Source organism: Natrix helvetica, assembly GCF_964273705.1.
Source record: "Natrix helvetica genome assembly, chromosome: 2".
In the NCBI taxonomy this organism is placed as follows: domain Eukaryota; kingdom Metazoa; phylum Chordata; class Lepidosauria; order Squamata; family Natricidae; genus Natrix; species Natrix helvetica.
The window spans coordinates 223,328,943-223,345,639 of NC_138552.1; the positions used below are offsets into that span (position 1 = coordinate 223,328,943).

General features: G+C 36.2%; 1 protein-coding gene across 12 annotated transcripts in view; it reads right to left on the reverse strand.

The window, feature by feature from the left end:
- Positions 1 to 289: 289 nt before the first annotated feature.
- The window catches only part of CEP170 (centrosomal protein 170), a 99,460-nt gene continuing 83,052 nt past the window's right edge, over positions 290 to 16,697 (reverse strand). For 7 of the 12 annotated variants that reach the window (XM_081944052.1, XM_081944048.1, XM_081944046.1 and 4 more), the window contains 7 exons: positions 16,271 to 16,505; positions 14,428 to 14,605; positions 11,801 to 11,968; positions 10,682 to 10,770; positions 5,386 to 5,479; positions 4,307 to 4,358; positions 290 to 2,438 (listed from right to left, as the gene is read on the reverse strand). In XM_081944052.1, the coding sequence (XP_081800178.1) occupies positions 2,152 to 2,438; positions 4,307 to 4,358; positions 5,386 to 5,479; positions 10,682 to 10,770; positions 11,801 to 11,968; positions 14,428 to 14,605; positions 16,271 to 16,505 (1,103 nt within the window). In that variant the 3' untranslated portion in view covers positions 290 to 2,151. The remainder of the gene's footprint in view (positions 2,439 to 4,306; positions 4,359 to 5,385; positions 5,480 to 10,681; positions 10,771 to 11,800; positions 11,969 to 14,427; positions 14,606 to 16,270; positions 16,506 to 16,697) is intronic. The other 5 variants (XM_081944047.1, XM_081944045.1, XM_081944054.1 and 2 more) reach the window with 3 other exon arrangements.

Here is a 16,697-nt window from a genome sequence, read left to right on the forward strand (position 1 = left end):
AGCATTCTTTGAATCCCACCCAACAAATTTCCAATAGGAAATCATGTTTGTGTTTGCATGCGGGCTGGAATGACTGTACATGCAGTGATTTTAGATTCTCTTTGTGAAGACCTATTATACAATAAAAGTAATATGTTATTCTTTACACCAAGATAATACAAAGTTCAGTAAGATTATTCTCAAACAAATATTTTTTTTAAAAAAATGTTTCTTCACAATTACTGAACTCGATCCAAATCACAATATGTTCACACAGATAATCACACATTTCTATTAGATTATTGTATAAAGTTCCAGAAACACTTTATTTAAAAATGGAACTGTAAATGCTTGTAACGTCATACATAATAAGTGTAACAAAAATAAATAAGGAGTATGCATCCATACAAATAAGAAAATTGTAAATGCAAATATTACAGAACACAAAATGTGTAAATGTCTGAAAAAGAATACACAAAAAGAATTGTGTTAAAGAGTCAAAATCTTTAATTTTTCTATAACTATTTCCTAGTTTCTGTTACTTGTATATTTGTGGTTCTCCCAAGCACTGAAAAGAGGAAGGAATGATGATGGCCAAAATATCACTATTCTCAATATATGTATTTTCATCATATATCCATTTAAACTGCTATGGTATCTGTAAACAATTGTTTCCCAACCTCTGAGTGGGATACAGAGTTTGACAAGAGGCAGATTTTAAATTTTCAAACAAACAAACAAGAAAAGTAATCCAATATACAACAGGATTATTGGGTTCTTTATAGCACTACAAAAAAGTTTTTTGTATATTTACTTGGCCAAGCTTTGCAATGACTTCCAAAATCCTGTACAGTTTCAAAATCCTGTACAGGAAAGGAGTATTTTTAAACAACCGACACATATGATTATTGCTGAAGTATTAAAGATTAGTTCATAGAAGCTTCAAAGTTGTATTTTTAATTTTAGTATATAGACTGATGCAAAAACACAAGAAATTTCCAGTTATTAATTGCATGTAACAGACATTCTTGAAATTACAGTGTTCTGGAAATACAAGATGGTTAATTTTTTAAAATTATTATTTCCAAATGTTAAAATTGGGACAGTTTTAAAGATAAATAGGCTTATATGTGATACTTTAATAGATTTGCTGTTAAGCAATATAAGCAAAAGGTCTATGTTAGCATTTTTTTCCAGAAATTCTTATAAACATATTAGACAGGTTTACTAGAGATTCTACAGGAAAACATTTATAATTTGTATGCCTGGAGTCAATCTAATGATTAGATTATCACTACCCTATCTCCAAACTTTGGAAGAAAGTTTCACAAGTCATGATGAATGAATTTTGTGTCTGATCTTGGTAACAAAGCATTAAAAAAGAATTTCAAGCCGTAGACACACACAGCAATATATTTAAATCAGTTTTGTAGTTCCAAACATTTGAACAGAAATCATATAACATTTAATTTCATTAACATCAAAAAGACATATTGAATAGGATCCTCAAGTGTCAAATGGATCGTCCTAGAAAGTTGACTTACCCCACTCTCAATGTGGTGTTTTAAAAAAGGACAATTTTGATCATTTTCCAAAGTACAGTATAGCGTAATTAGTTCCTACTGATATGTTCATTCGCCACTCTCAGCAAATTCTTAGTGCAAACATAATATTTGAGCCCTGTAAACCTTTAAGCAATCTCCAGGATACAATAATTAATTATTCTGAAGTCTGCTTTTCCTTATATTGTGATATCATTAAAATGTAATGTCCTAATTAGCTCCCTTTATTCAGAATCAAGCGTAAGTGATCATGTTATACACATTTAAGTCAAGAAGCTTAATTAAGATCACCTTTTCATAGGAGACTCAGAATTTTAAAATGAAGGACAGTTGGCTGGTTGAAGTCTGCTTAAACAAAGTAAACTATGGAGGAAAAAATTCAAAGCAAGTGTTTGTGAAACTCGTAAAATGATCATAAACTGTGCATCTTCATTGGTACCAATGTTTACCTCAATGAGTCAAATGGTTTGTGACATTCAAAATATCACAAAGTAGTTGGTAATAACAAAGCAACAACAGTTTTACCAACCTTGTTTTACTGTTTAAGAGGATGGTAAGACCCTTAATGAATTTTGCACATTCAATACTAAAAGTACTGATCACATTCATGTCATTTACACAAAGTTGGATCTTCTTCTTCTCCATCTGGATTGAACCTATTGAAATGTATGCTGAAATCATGCTCGGATTCAACAGTTCCAAGTTCACGTGAAGTAGAGGCAGTGGCTGGCCGTACAGCCCTTGCTTCCGGCAGACAGTTGGGCTGTATCTGAGGATGGGCACTTTGAGAACCAGGAGTGGATTTCTGCTTAGGATGAGCTGCTTGGACAGGACCAGCAAATCCCAAATTGCTTAAAGCATCCAATGTTCCATCAGGGTCAATCATTGAATTAATCACTAACAAAGAGAAAAAAAAACCAGGAAAGAAATCAGTTTGACTGCTGGTTAATGGAGTTAAAATTAATATAATATTACTCAGTCTTTTAATTTCCTTTCCATCTCATTTCTTCTTGAAAATGTTAAAAACATTGGGGGCAGCACAATATATCCAGGACCATTAACTTCAATAGTTCAAGACAAGACAAAATTTATTAAGCAATAACCAAGGAATGTTGTGTATGTATATGTATATGGTCTTTTCATATCAGTGTTGGAACATCACTACAGTAAATAAGCAAGAATCTTCCAGAATACCCAAAGACATATTGGTCTACAGATACAACTAGCACATTGTTTTTTTTTCTTTTTATTAGATTCAATGATCATTTTTAGAAAGTAGAAATGAAAGATGGCTACAGTCCAGCAGTTGTTTGGAAGTATTCACTGACCAGAAATAAAAGAGAGGGCAGGAGGCATACTGGATAGTCAGAGTGTATTCTAACCAGTTTGACTCCCCCCTTCCCCCCGTCTCCCTATGTTCACCTCAGCATTAATTTTGGGAACTCGCAAACCCTTTCTCTCTAGGCAGAGAGATGTATCATTCTCAATTGTCCTACTGGCTCAAAAAGCTTCATATTATTATCTCAAGTCCTATGTTCAAATCAGTATCTTGGTCATAGCAGTAACAAAAGTAATATTAAAATGGCAGAGATGCCATAATAACCAACACTTTGAAATGAAGGGCTAAGAGTTAAGCTTAACAATACAAAACTGTAAAACGCTATAATATTGAAACCTCTGCTCAGAAAATAGCACAGGTTTCCACAGTGGTGTTCCATGGGTTTACAAGCGGTTTATATATATGCAATACACGCCAAAAAAAGGTGAGGGGTTTCCCCTGTCAGTCGCACATTTAAAAAGGGCAGTGATTTGAGCACCTGGTTACAGTATAGAGCTGTGATGGTGAACCTATTGCATGCATGCCACAGATGGCATGTGGAGCCCTCTCTGCGGGTATGCGAGCCGTTGCCCCAGCTCAGCTCCACTGCACATATGTGTGCGCCTCCTGCTGGCCAACTGATTTTTGGGTGTGGGAGATGCGCACGCATGTGCGGGTGTGTATGACGTGTATGCATTCGTGGGGGGCAGGAGGGAGTGTGGGGGACACCCCCTGGGCCCCATTTTTGGCCCCAGGAGGCTTCAGGGAGGCCTCTTAGGCACAAAACGGGGCACGAAGGGGTCGCACACATGCACGGGGGGGTGTCGGGGCATCATGTGCACATGGGTGTGGGCACACACATGTGCACTGTCGCACCCCGCCCCGCTTTCAGCATGCGAGGACAAAAAAGTCATCACTGGTATAGATTATGTGTATAGTTCTGGGACATGAAGAAAATAAATAAAATTGCTAAGAATAACTATTAACTATTTTGTTTGCAAATTCTACTTATCAAAAAACTATGGAAAATCTAGCTTGATTGACCTCCTCAGAACTCTTAATAGATTAAAGTTGTTTAGATTTTAGGTTCAGATTGTCCACCAATCTATGGCAGCCCTCTCTGAACCTATTGCTAGTATTTTTTGTCCTTTAAATAGGATATAGCTGAAATCTAATTTTCCTTATGCTCTGGTTCCTCTTCAGATCAGGTAAATCTTTCGCCTTAAATCCATAGACCAAGTCATGATTTCTAGGGTACATATTTATAAAGCGAAGAAGTCTAGGAAACAGGTAATATCCTACAGAAGCGTATTCCCTATACTTTCCAACCCATAATTTAGGAAACATCCTTGAAACCCAAATCCTATTCTGTATCTTCTATAAATGTTACATGTTTATTTTTCTACCAACCACAATTCTAGAAATTGTTGGATGAAATATTAAATACCTTGCAGTTGTTTCTCCACTCTTTTCAATTCTTGCAATATTGATGAGATTTCCTGCAGGAGCAAATATGTCGCCTTTACTAAGGTTCAAGAATGGAATACGAAATAGCAATCCCAATAGCTCACCTACTGCTCTCCTTAGAATGCATCCCAGTCTAGTCCAAATGTTTTTTTCTAGTTTAAAGGTGACTTTCCTAAATACGACTGATCTAACTGAATGGAACACACACACATTTGGTTTTATAAAGCCAAGTTGGTGTTTGACTTGACAAAATGATAAGCAGTGGTGGTTTTCAAAGATATAAGCTTGGGTGCTCTCTCAGTCTCTGCTCTGACCCAGGCTTCCCCAAACCATGAAGCAGATTCCTTGTTCCAACAAAAAACCCCTTTTTATTAATTTACTGTGAATTCTGCTCATTCATATCCAGCGAAGTCTTTCAAGGGTGAATTTACAGTCACAGACCTTATCTGGCTTGGAGAGCTGTCAGGCCAATATCTTCAAAACTTGGCAAGGAGTTTCGGAGAGTCATGAACCAAATAAACAAACTGTAATGTCTCCTGCAAACTCAACTCCCCTTTCGCTCCTCTTTTATTCCCTATGGGAAGGGCCATTCACCGTCTACCTGTGATCTTACTCCCAAGTTGACCCTTGTTCCTTAGCTGTTCCCTTCATCTGGCAACCCTGTGAATGCGCACATTCACAGGCTTCAGCTGTTCATCTGCCTCACTGATGTCTGACTCCAAAGGCAGTCGATAACTGTCAGACAGCCCTGGCCCCATCTCTGCCCCTGACGCAGAGCCCTCATCAGAGCCTTCCCCAGACTCTAGGACTGGCCCATCTTCCTCCCCAACCTCCTCCCTGTCCAAATCTGCTGCCAGCTCTGCTGGCCACTGGCGGGCCACAACAGTCCCTTCAGTGTTAGGTAAAATTCTGGTACACAATAATGTCAATATTTTGAGACTGTTTTAAGTTTGCACTGGCTTTTATAATAACTGAACCATCATATTTTTAAAGGGGATTTATTTTTTAATGACAAAATGTCTCACTTCTATTTATTTAAATCTGTTATTTTAATCATACCATGCTTGATGTTTTCACAATTGGGATATCACTTTCAGCTCGCAGTTTTTTTTCAATGTCTTCCCAGTTCCGGTCTTTGTCCTTGAATAATATTCTGTAGCCAAGAAGCACAAAAAAGTGATGTGTCTTATTATTTATTCATTTTATATCCTGCCTTATTCAGTGTTCAAAACACCAAACAAACTAAAGTAATAAATTACAACTACTAATAAAATTAACTATTAAAAGCTTGAAAAAAGTAATGTACTTTACCAATTTTCTGAATGCCAAGAGAGTAGGCAGCAACCCCTTAGGGAATGCAACCCCTAGCTTGGAAGCAGGAGAAAGCTCTCTTCCAAGTGGCAGCAAAATGAGCTTCTGGTAGCTGACACAATTTAAAAAGAGCATCTCCTGCAGCTTTTAATGCCTGGGCAGGTTCATAATGGGAAAGCAGATTCAAAGCTCTTTAGGTCTTTAAAGATTAATGGCAACATCTTACATTATGCCTGAAGAGCAACTGGGAATGAGTATAGATTTTTCAGTGCAGGGATTATGTGATCCCTTATTTTAGTTAAATGCTGCATTTTGTACCAACTGCAATGTCTGGATATTATTCAACGGTAACTCTAACATAGACCACAATGCAGTAGCCAAGATGGAATGTAATACTTCCATGGCTATGAGTTTCCAAATCTCATTGGTTCAGGAAGGAGGAAATAAACAAATGTGCTCTAGGCCGTAACTATTAATTGTGAATCCAATGATATCTGAAGTGTATTTCCAGACTATGGACCTACTCTAAATAGATTCGATGTCCTTGCTATAAAAAGAGCACCTTTGACAAACACCTCTAATATTGAAGCTGAGCATTGGTCATCATCCTGGGAGAATTAAAACAGATAATGATCAATAAGACCACAGTCTTTGAGCAATACTTTATGCCAAACCAAAGCGTTGAAGTGTAGTGAGATAAAACTCCAGCTGATAAGACAATGCTATTGAATGAGAATTCAGAGTGCACATGAAACAGAAGCACCACTAATTGTGATATTTTGTCAGAACATAGAGGGGTTTACTGTGCCCCTTCTGGTCCTTCTGAGCCTCACAGCAGCATTCAGTACCATCGTCAATCGCGGTATCCTTTTTGAGTATCTAGGAGAATTGAGCTTTGCAACCACTGTCCTTCAGGGATACTACTTCTTCCTCAGTGGTTGGTTTCAGTTGGTGTTAAAAGGAAAGAGAGTTGATCAAGTGGTCTCCTATATATGGAGGGACATGGGATTCTTTTGTCTCCCCTTATTATTTAACAACTATACGAAGCTTCTGGGAGAAATCCATGCATTATAATAGTGTATAATATCCATATGCTAAATGATATGGCCATCTCAACCTAAGCTGATAATATTGTAAAAGTCCTGGTACCTAGACTATGTAGAATGATGAACTCAATCATGAAACAGGCTGAAGCTGAATCCAATTAATACGGAGTGCTGCTTATGTAGCAAGAATCTTGTTATCTCCACCTATATCTCTTGATCAAGCAGCACTACCTCCAGAATGAGCAGATTTGCAACTTGGGGTTCCTCTTGTATCCATGGCTTCTCCTAGATATACAGGTGGAATCTATAGCCATGGAGGCAATTTGCTTAGCATCTGTAAATTTCCCCTCGCATCTACATCTGCACCTCTTTTTCCTAGCCTTCCCAATACCTACCCATCTAAAAGATATGGTTGGGCTGCAATTTACCTTCAGGTATATCACTACCCGAAGGTAAACCTCTTGATGGCATGCTGAGGTTTAGCTGAGCTGCCTCAATAGGCCTCCTCCACTTCAGTAATAGGGCATAGGTATGCACAGCCCTTGATGCTGACTGAAGCAAAGGGGCTGCATATTCCATTCCAACAATTAGAAGCCATAGGCCACGTCCTTGGGTTTGTTTTTTCCACGTCCTTGGGTTACTAAAATGGTTTTCAACTTGTGCTTGTTTTTTCTTTCCAATTTCATGTGTGCACATGTTTTATCCTCAGTGTATTAAAACTGGGGGAATTTTGCAGTGCTGGTGTCCTAGTTTTGCAACAGTCTCCTCAAAAAAGCTTTCTTGGCATTCATTCCAATATGTTTTAAATATTTGCAGAGCTTTTCATTTTCCAATTTTTTGCCTTTATCGCAAAAATAAAATAAAAATAGGAGAGGAAAACTGAGACAAAGAACAAGAGGCACACAGGATGTTATTGAAAGGTTTTTGGAAGTAGCTTGATTTTCACCGATTTTCTAAAAGCTACTGGGTGGGTGGTTTGTGCTTTTTTATCCTTATGATATAATATATGTGTCCTTGTAATAATATTTGAAAATCAAAGTAAAATTCCCTTCTCTTGGAGCTGTTAGAGAAAAATCGCCATTCCACTGACTAACAGCGGTCTCTGAATGTTTGCTTATTTTCAGAAGTCCCGGTATTAGTGCTAATATGTGCATGCATATTAATGCAATAAACCAATGTTTTCTTCCAAACCTCAATATATTTCAATTTACAGACATATTTCCTCAGGTGAAAGCTAATTTGCTGAAAACATACCGTCTTCTACAAGTTAATGAATTAAATTAAATTCTACAGTAAATGTTTTTAAATGGTTATAACTGCAAGTATATAAACTTCATGTAAGCCAAAACGATTATACCTATTTTACCATTCGGGATCAAATATTGCTATTATGGCAGGTATTGTAAGTGCGACCTAAGTATCCAAACAGAAGTTTTGATTTCTGGTTTGGAAGGAACTTGAAAATATCAAGAAGGTTTTGTATAATTTGAAAGAAGTTCTATTCTGGCACATGGATTATTCCTAAACCAGTAAATCTCCATTTATCAGACAGTATTATGTCTAAACAGAGTCAGTGTCTAATAGATGAATCACTGAATAGGTTAGTTATTGCCACTACTTTGCATGTAGTTAGTTATTAGACTTAAAGTGCAAGTCTAGACTTCCATTTCCCATGTCGACTAGACAACAGTTTAAAAAAATGTTATTTCAGAGATGAACAGCTTTACATTGATGTTTCTGTGAAGAACAAATCAAAGTATATGACTACTTAGATTTAGTCATATCTAACGGCTTACCTCTGTAGGCTGCACTTGACTGACAAGCTAATGCTCTAATTCCTTGATTGTTGTGACTTTCCTAGAAAGTTGTGTGGTATACAAGTTTAATTTTACCCATGTAGTTGTATAAGGAGAGTGAATATATGGGGAAAGTAGCTATTCCATTGTTTCTGGAAAATATTGCTAATTTTCTTAATACCTGCATATTCAGGAAAAATCTGCAGAATTGCAGGAATTCTAGATTTTCATGCTTATTTATTTATGAAATTTATGAACTGCCCCAATATGTTATGACTCTGGACAACTGACAAAATACAATGGTAAATGTATCATAAACATACAAAAATAATTAAAGGTTCAGGAAAAACGACAATCATTTTAAATTATACCCAAGGATCATACAAGGTTCATTACTTATTCTAACGTACATGCTAGGAATAATCAAGCCCTGTGTGCTCATAATTAGCAATTTGCCTTGAATTGTTATTTATATGCAATGGCCAACAATAATTACCATTCTCAGTTTTTAATGACTGCATACTAAGAGTAAAAATAAGTAATATTAAAAAACCTTACAATAGATAGCATATTATAAAACAGAAAAATATTTACAGAATGAAAGCTTTTAAATAACATTTAAAATACAACAATATTCTAACTTTTCTGCGTCATGTAATTATCTGATGCATGGATAAAATACAGAAATTGGATGGATTCTTAATTTTTATCTAAATGAAATCTATTCAGATTCAGAATGAACTAAAACCAACTTATATTTTCTTGGTCTTATTCCCACATCAATAATATGAACATTTTATAACTCCTATCTTTTAGGGTCATATAATTGACTGAGTTAATGTACTTTGAAAGAGTAACAATTTTTTCTATTTTTAGGAAAAAATATTTTTATTCAGATAAATTACTGCGTAGAAAGATAAATATACAAGTTACAATAGAATATTATTATGAAGAAATAGTCATGGCATGTGTGTAGAAAAAGAACTGTTATTTAAAAAATGTGGGAGGAGTAGCTAAAAAAAAAATGAGAAAAGAAAAGCACACTACATGTTGGGTAAAAATGGCTAAGTCATAGAAAGGGGAAAAATATCATCTCCTGATAGTAAAATCAGATATTAAAAACTGGCAATAGACATATTGTTCATACTGTTAAAAAACATAAGGTATAAATACTATTTAATAATTTCAATTCTGTATGATTTACATGAAAAGAAGTTATCACATCAGAATGGAAATAACGTCTGTATGTATATGTGTGTATCAGTGACGTGCAGTCAGGGGAGGCAGGGGAGGCAGAGCCTCACCGCTCTCATCATGAAAATAAAAAAAAATTACTCCGGGAGGCCGCAAAAGTGGCTGGGAGAGGCACGCGGCTTGGTTTAGCCTCCCTGGACATCGCAGCAGCAGCCCCAAGTGCGCCGGTCTCGCCATTTTTTGCATCGGGCGAGCTCAGGGAGGAGGGGAATGGGACCACGTGTGCAGGGGAAAGGGGACCGCGGCTCCCGCTGATCTGAGGCTGGCGCTGAGGAACCTCCTGCACACGTGATCCCATTCCCCTTGCAAGGATCCGGGCTCGGCCGATGTAAAAAATGCCTAGGTAACATCATCATTGCTAGAAGGGAGTGGGGGGGGGGAAGGAGGAGATAAGAGAAGTTTCTCTTCTCAGAAATGTCTTCTCAGTGGAGCTGTGGCAGCCTGCCTGTCCCTTTCTGACATTTCCTCACTGCACGTCACTGGTGTGTATGTATGTATACACACACATATACACATACATACATACACACACATACACATACATATATACATGCACACATATATAAATAAATGTCTGTAAAGCATGAAGGCTAGATTCCTTTTTTTCTTCCTTTTTTTTCTTCATCAACAGTATTCTCCCTCAATTTTAAGCCAGAAAATAAAAGTATGAAATATTATATTTTAACTCTTGTCTATATATATTGCAGCCATGTATATAACAAATGTATTTGTTATACCATCAAAAATATTATGTAATATTAAATGTTAAATTGTTTTTAAAACTCAAGTATTGGTCACTACACAGTTGTTATTCTAGAAGTGTTTTTAACAGTATATCAAGTCATGCAATATATTCTACAGCTCTTTCAAAGGATTTGCATCGCCATAGTAAATATAAGAATTTTAATAGTTTTTGCAAGAATATTTTGGATAAAGAAAATAGGGTACCTTATTTTACCAGCTGTTTTATCTATAGATTGCCGAATCTTCCGAGAAAACTGGAAGACTGAGGACAACAGCAAGGTATCTCCCATAACCTGAAAAGTTTAGAAAATTGATGTAATATTAGCTTCTGGATCAATCCCACAACAGTTATTTGAAGGAGGAATGGAATGTTCTGGAATTCTCTGGAATGTTTGCAGAATGCAAAATATATTTGATCTTGCATACACTTAATGTAAAATAACTTCAAGCTAACTACACTCAAATAGCGAAGAGTTTCATTATTATTTTATATATTTCTTGCTAATATTGTGTTATATTAGTTTGTAAAGTTTGGGGATGGAAAACTTACAATTCAAGAAAATGTAATTTTAATTTAAGAAGGAATCTATTCTACAGAAATAAACATCCTTAATTAAGCATTAAAGAACCCAGTGGCTCTAAATATGGAAGAACTGTACTGGTAGTCCTTGACTTACAACTATTTGTTTAGTGACCGTTCAAAGTTACAACGGAACTGGAAAAGTGATTTATGACTGTTTTCCACACTTACGACAATTGCAGCACCCCTGTGGTCAGGTGTTCAAAATTTGAATGCTTGGCAACTGGTTCATATTTATGACCCTTGCTGTGTCCCAAGATCATGTGATCACTTCTTGCGACCTTCTGGCAAACAAAGTCAATGGAGAAGCTAGCTTCACTTAACAACCATGTTACTAACTTAACAACTGCAGTGATTCACTTAACGACTGTGGTAAAGAAGGTTATAAAATTGGGGAAAACTCATTTAACAACTGTCCTGCTTGGCAACAGAAATTTTGGGCTCAATTGTGGTTGTAACTTGAGGATCACCCGCATTCTCTTATGTGATCAACAACCAGTGGAATGTAAAGTGTAGAACTTCTACTTCCTCCCTTTTGTTTGTTAACCCATACCTCCTGCCCCTAATCAAAAGTAAAGCTGCCTGTGGAACAAGAAAAGCATTAAGATGCACAATGGAATTTTCTTATCTGATGTCCTGCCTAAAAATGACAGTTCACTCTATGTGGTTTAGCACTGAAAGCTTAAGATTAGCAATTCTGTGCAATTTTTGTTCAGTTTGTTACATAAAATATGAATCCTTACTTCATCTCTGCTCCAGGTTCGGCGACGTGTAATTGTGGGGGGTTCAGGTACATCTGTTGTCTGTGGTTTGGGATCATTCGGCCGAATATTTCCATCTGGTGTTTTAGCATTTACCACTGGAGGAATCTTTCTGAAGTTTAGACTTTCATCAAACACACGGTCAACGAGCTGAAAAATATATTCAAATATATATAATTGATAACAAAGCCTTATCTTATAAAGCTGACTGATTAGATGTATTCTGAGGCCCATTTATTATGATCTTGCTACAGAGAAACATAAACACCCAAATGATTCGAATATTTAATTTATTATGTACTAAAAATAAAATATTTCATTAATGTTACCAAAAGATTGATTGCCCATTATTTTAGTGTTGAGGTACAGAGATACATGCTTATTTATATATAGAACAATGCTGGGTATAACGCTATTTATATATTCTACACTATAGATCGCAGTTTACTGCTAACATAAGAAGGGGCTTTACATGTATTTAGTAAAGATGTAAATCAACATTATCTATCTTAGAGAAAAATGCATATTTATATTAGCAGATGCTTAGTACATATGTCTAGGGAAAAGAGAAAGAAACCAACACAAACATAGTAAAATCACACTGAATAAATGATGTTATGTGTCTTTGTTATACCCATTTTGCAAAAATGTACACAGAACATGATGTTAACCAGGTCATGTGCAAGCTGTTGAAATAAATAAAAGGAGACAACACAAGTTGATGGAAAGAAATATTCAGGTTTGGCAATATGCTCTACTGTAGGATTATTTCAACTAGATTATGCTTCTGGAGTTTAATGCACTTGACTATTCACATGCTCCAGCCAGTGCTTTTGCTGAAGTCTCTCTCTGAAGTTCCTTATTTAAGAATGGCCACCTTAAAACCTGTGACACAATCTTCTGAATGTTGAAGTGTCCCTTGCTGTTTCTGATTTCAGATCTGTGTCTATTGATTCACTGTATATAGAGAGTAGCCTGTTTAAATGATAAAACATTATGAATTAGTTGAGCAAAAAGACAAGACTCTCCACGTTCCAGGGCTGGAAAATTCTAAAGTCCCCAGCCCTTCTAGGAGCAATTCTTCTCTTTTTTGGAAGCAAATCTTCTGCAGCGTTCCAGGTACAACCTGATCCTAAAAAAGACTCATTTTGGAATTAGACCTCTGAGTCTAGATACTCTCTGAATCTAGAGTTCCATATATTGTTTGCTGTAATGGAATATTAGCCCCAGGGAAGAGACATATTAACCTTGGAGATGATGGATGGGTGTATTTTGGAACAAGAATATGGACATTTGCACCACCACAGTTAAGACATATACAAAATTAGAAAATGAGAAGTACCCTTTCCTCAGGTTGTATATGTCACTGTTGGGCCCTCTAATAGTACTGCCAAAGCAAATATGAAAACAATAGCTCGAGTTAGTTTATTTTTTTTTAGAAAATCCTTTTCATCTCTTAAAATGAAAAAAAAAAACCATCTCATATTCAAGAATTATTTTTTCAGTGTAAAATGTATCTGGTGTCATTATAACTTAGTTTATGCAATCAATTTTGAGGGATTCTCTTCGATTATCAAAAGATGAACTGAAATGACTATATTAAAGAATGATTACACACTCCTAAAAAAACATAGTGTTTACTATTGCCCAGCTGTTAAAACTATGTATACCAAGCAAACTGCCAACTCTGAGAAGAAAACAAATTAATTCAGAAACAACCTTGTTATAAAATTGATCTAATTTATATAATTTTAATTACTAGTTGAAGTTTGCAACAGTGATCTGAGAATGAAAGACATAGTGGTATATAGAAATAGATCAAAGTAAGCCAGAATCTGAATTTTATATTTTATTATTTGTGCTATTTTGTTAGATTGACATTCCCTTCCATCCCAGAGCTTACATAGGGATCACCCTTCATTTTATAAACCTGAGCTAGGTTGGTATGAGACACAGTGAGTAGGCCAAAGCCACCGAGTTTTCTATGGCTAAGCATAAACTTTAGTCTGGGTTTTCCTGGTCCTGCTCTAACACTTTAACCATTATACCACACTTTTATGGCTATGAAAGTATGTCTGTTTAGATTGATTATTATGTACTGAGAGGGATTTAATTTACTTGCTGATTCTGAAGGTATGTCAATTTATCTGTTTATTATGTATTGAGAGAGATTTAATTCACTGGCTGACTACAGACTATTGAGAAGCAAAGATTAATGAAATGCAAAGCCATTTTAAGACCACTAATCATGCATACGTTTGTTTATTTCACAGATAACATTTTGTAATATCTGGCATTGACATATGCTTAAGATTCTTTTTCACTAGGGAATACATAGGCACAGCTGTTTGTATCTGTGCCTAGGATGAAAAACAATACAATGATGTTATTACAAAACAACAACATGGAAGTGTGTTCAAAGCACAACTGTTTCCTGCACTGACCATAGGAAGAGAGCTGCCCATTAACTACTGGAATTAATTTTCAATCATTGCTCATCTAACTTCAAAATTAAAGAAAGAGAATGCTGAGCTTCATGCACACAAGAGTGGACGTAATCAAAAGCACGTCAAAAGAGTAAAACAAAAGAAATAAAGAAAAGAAAGAACCTTATGCATTTCTCCATGAAGATCTCCTACCTCTTCTCTAGTGTCTATGGCAGAGCCAGGGGTGGTGGCAGCAGTGCTTACTGTGGTACTAGGAGCAGTGCCTGATGAAGTCACTGAATCGATCTCTCCTGCTACATCATTGATTTCCCGGGCAATGAGAGCCAAATCTTGACTGATCCTGTTGATTATTAAAGTAGCATTAGCAGTACAAAGTAGGGGAACTGATCAATATCAGAACTTCTAGTTGAGACCATTGGAAACATGAAGCATTTTCTTAGTTTTCCTTTTCTAATAATTCCACAAAATTAGTTGCAATGTAAAAGTGCTTTATGAAAACTTTATCTTTCTTCAACTACCATTGTATAAATTCACCTCAACCATTTTTGAGCCAGAATCCATTATGCTGCTTTACATTTGTAAGTACACGGGCATAAGTATATATTTCCACCACCACTACCTTGTATTTTCTAACCTTATTAACCAAGATTTTTAATTAGATTCTTTCAGTAGAAAGACTGAAATCCAATATCTCATGGGAAAATATATTTGCATAATGCGATTCTATGCTCTCCTTTTTCCTTCAAAGTCCTTTGCTCCTCAAATTTGAACTACAGAGTCCTCCAACTTTTGAAGTATTTTAAAGGGAATGGAGCTGCAGAGGAAATCACTATCATCCTTTTCCATTGATGAAAACCATTCTGTTAACAGAAGGAACTAACTGAATACAGGAACATATTTTTGCATATACATATTTCATCGTAATCCTATCTTGGTACAATTGAGGGCTCTGTGCCCATGCTTTTTCCATTCCCAATATCATTGTTAACTTTGCTCATTTTGGTCTGAGTACCTCACACTTTAAGGCATGGGTGTCAAACTTGATCACACCCCATGACGTATTGCAACCTATTGCAACGTTTTTCGCCTTTGCAGAGCCAGGGTGCATGTGGCACATCTGGCCCATGGTCTGCACGTTTGACACCCCTGTCAAAGAGGTGGAGAAGACAGGGCAAGGAACACCATAGTGCCACCAGAGTTGGTGGTGTATTTTTGAAGTAGAGGGATGAGGTTAAGGATTCTGCTAAGGCATCCATTTTGTTTTATAATTTCCCACAAAACTGAAAAGGAATCTCAATTTTTAAGCTTGAGATGTTCTAAAGGATGAAATGGTTGTCCTAAATGCATAGGTTGATTGGTGATTTAATTTTTTTTGTTAATCAGACAGGAAACAAACCCACCCCCAAAGTTTGTGTTACCAAGGCTGCAAGAGAGACACTGCAAGTTAGGGGTTATTTATTTGGGAGATATGAAGCCCACCCACTGTCCTTTATAGTCACCATCATTTTGCTGATGTATCTATGTAATGCTAAATCAGCATAAATTGTTTCACTTTTTAAGGAAATCGCATTTACTTTTCATCTGGTCCTGATCCTCTTTTGTGGTGGAAATTCTCAGAAAACCACTCAAGGCCCAATATAGAGTTTATATCAATTCACACCATCACGTTGCATCAACAAACCAGTTACATAATCATTATCTTTCCATGTAACTAAATTGAAAGTTTTCTGTATTATTCCTCGTAGAGGGTTGTGGAGGATGCGGAAGACAACAACTTGTACACAATGATGTCATGTAAATGCCACAACTTATGTACTTGCATTAGATGTCAGGACACAAGTAAGCATTTGCAGCTAACATCACTGCATGTTGCCATTTTTTGGCATCTCTGTGATTTGCTGCAGACACTGCTGATTGTCCTGATGGTGCCAAAATTATGAGTGAAGGAGAGGCTATAATTAATGTCTAATGGATTTTCACAGTTATTATTTCTTGGAAAGCCAACCTTGCTATTTCTTCTCGATGAGCAGTCCAATCCCGAATGTAGTCCTCCTGTTCTTTTATCCTATGCTTCATGGCATTGCTACTTTGTACTGGTGTTCCAATGTTCTGCACTCGAGTAGTTTTCAGGGCTGGAGAAGTACGTAGACGGGCATGTTTAGGAGAATTACGGTTTGATCCAAATTCATCTTCTGAGGTGGAAGCATAATCAGTAGGAAAGCGCCTCCATCTTGAATTTACTAAATTAGTTTAATTATTGAAAAAGAATTATTGTTGTATTTGTTGCAGATAATACAATTACGACTTTAACAACATGATAGCATACCAAAGTTGCTTAATACCAAACCCCAAATGCCTCATTAAAGTGTTTACTGACTAATTTGAAACTAAAAAAAATATAGAATTTGGTTAAATAATAAACACTAATTGAC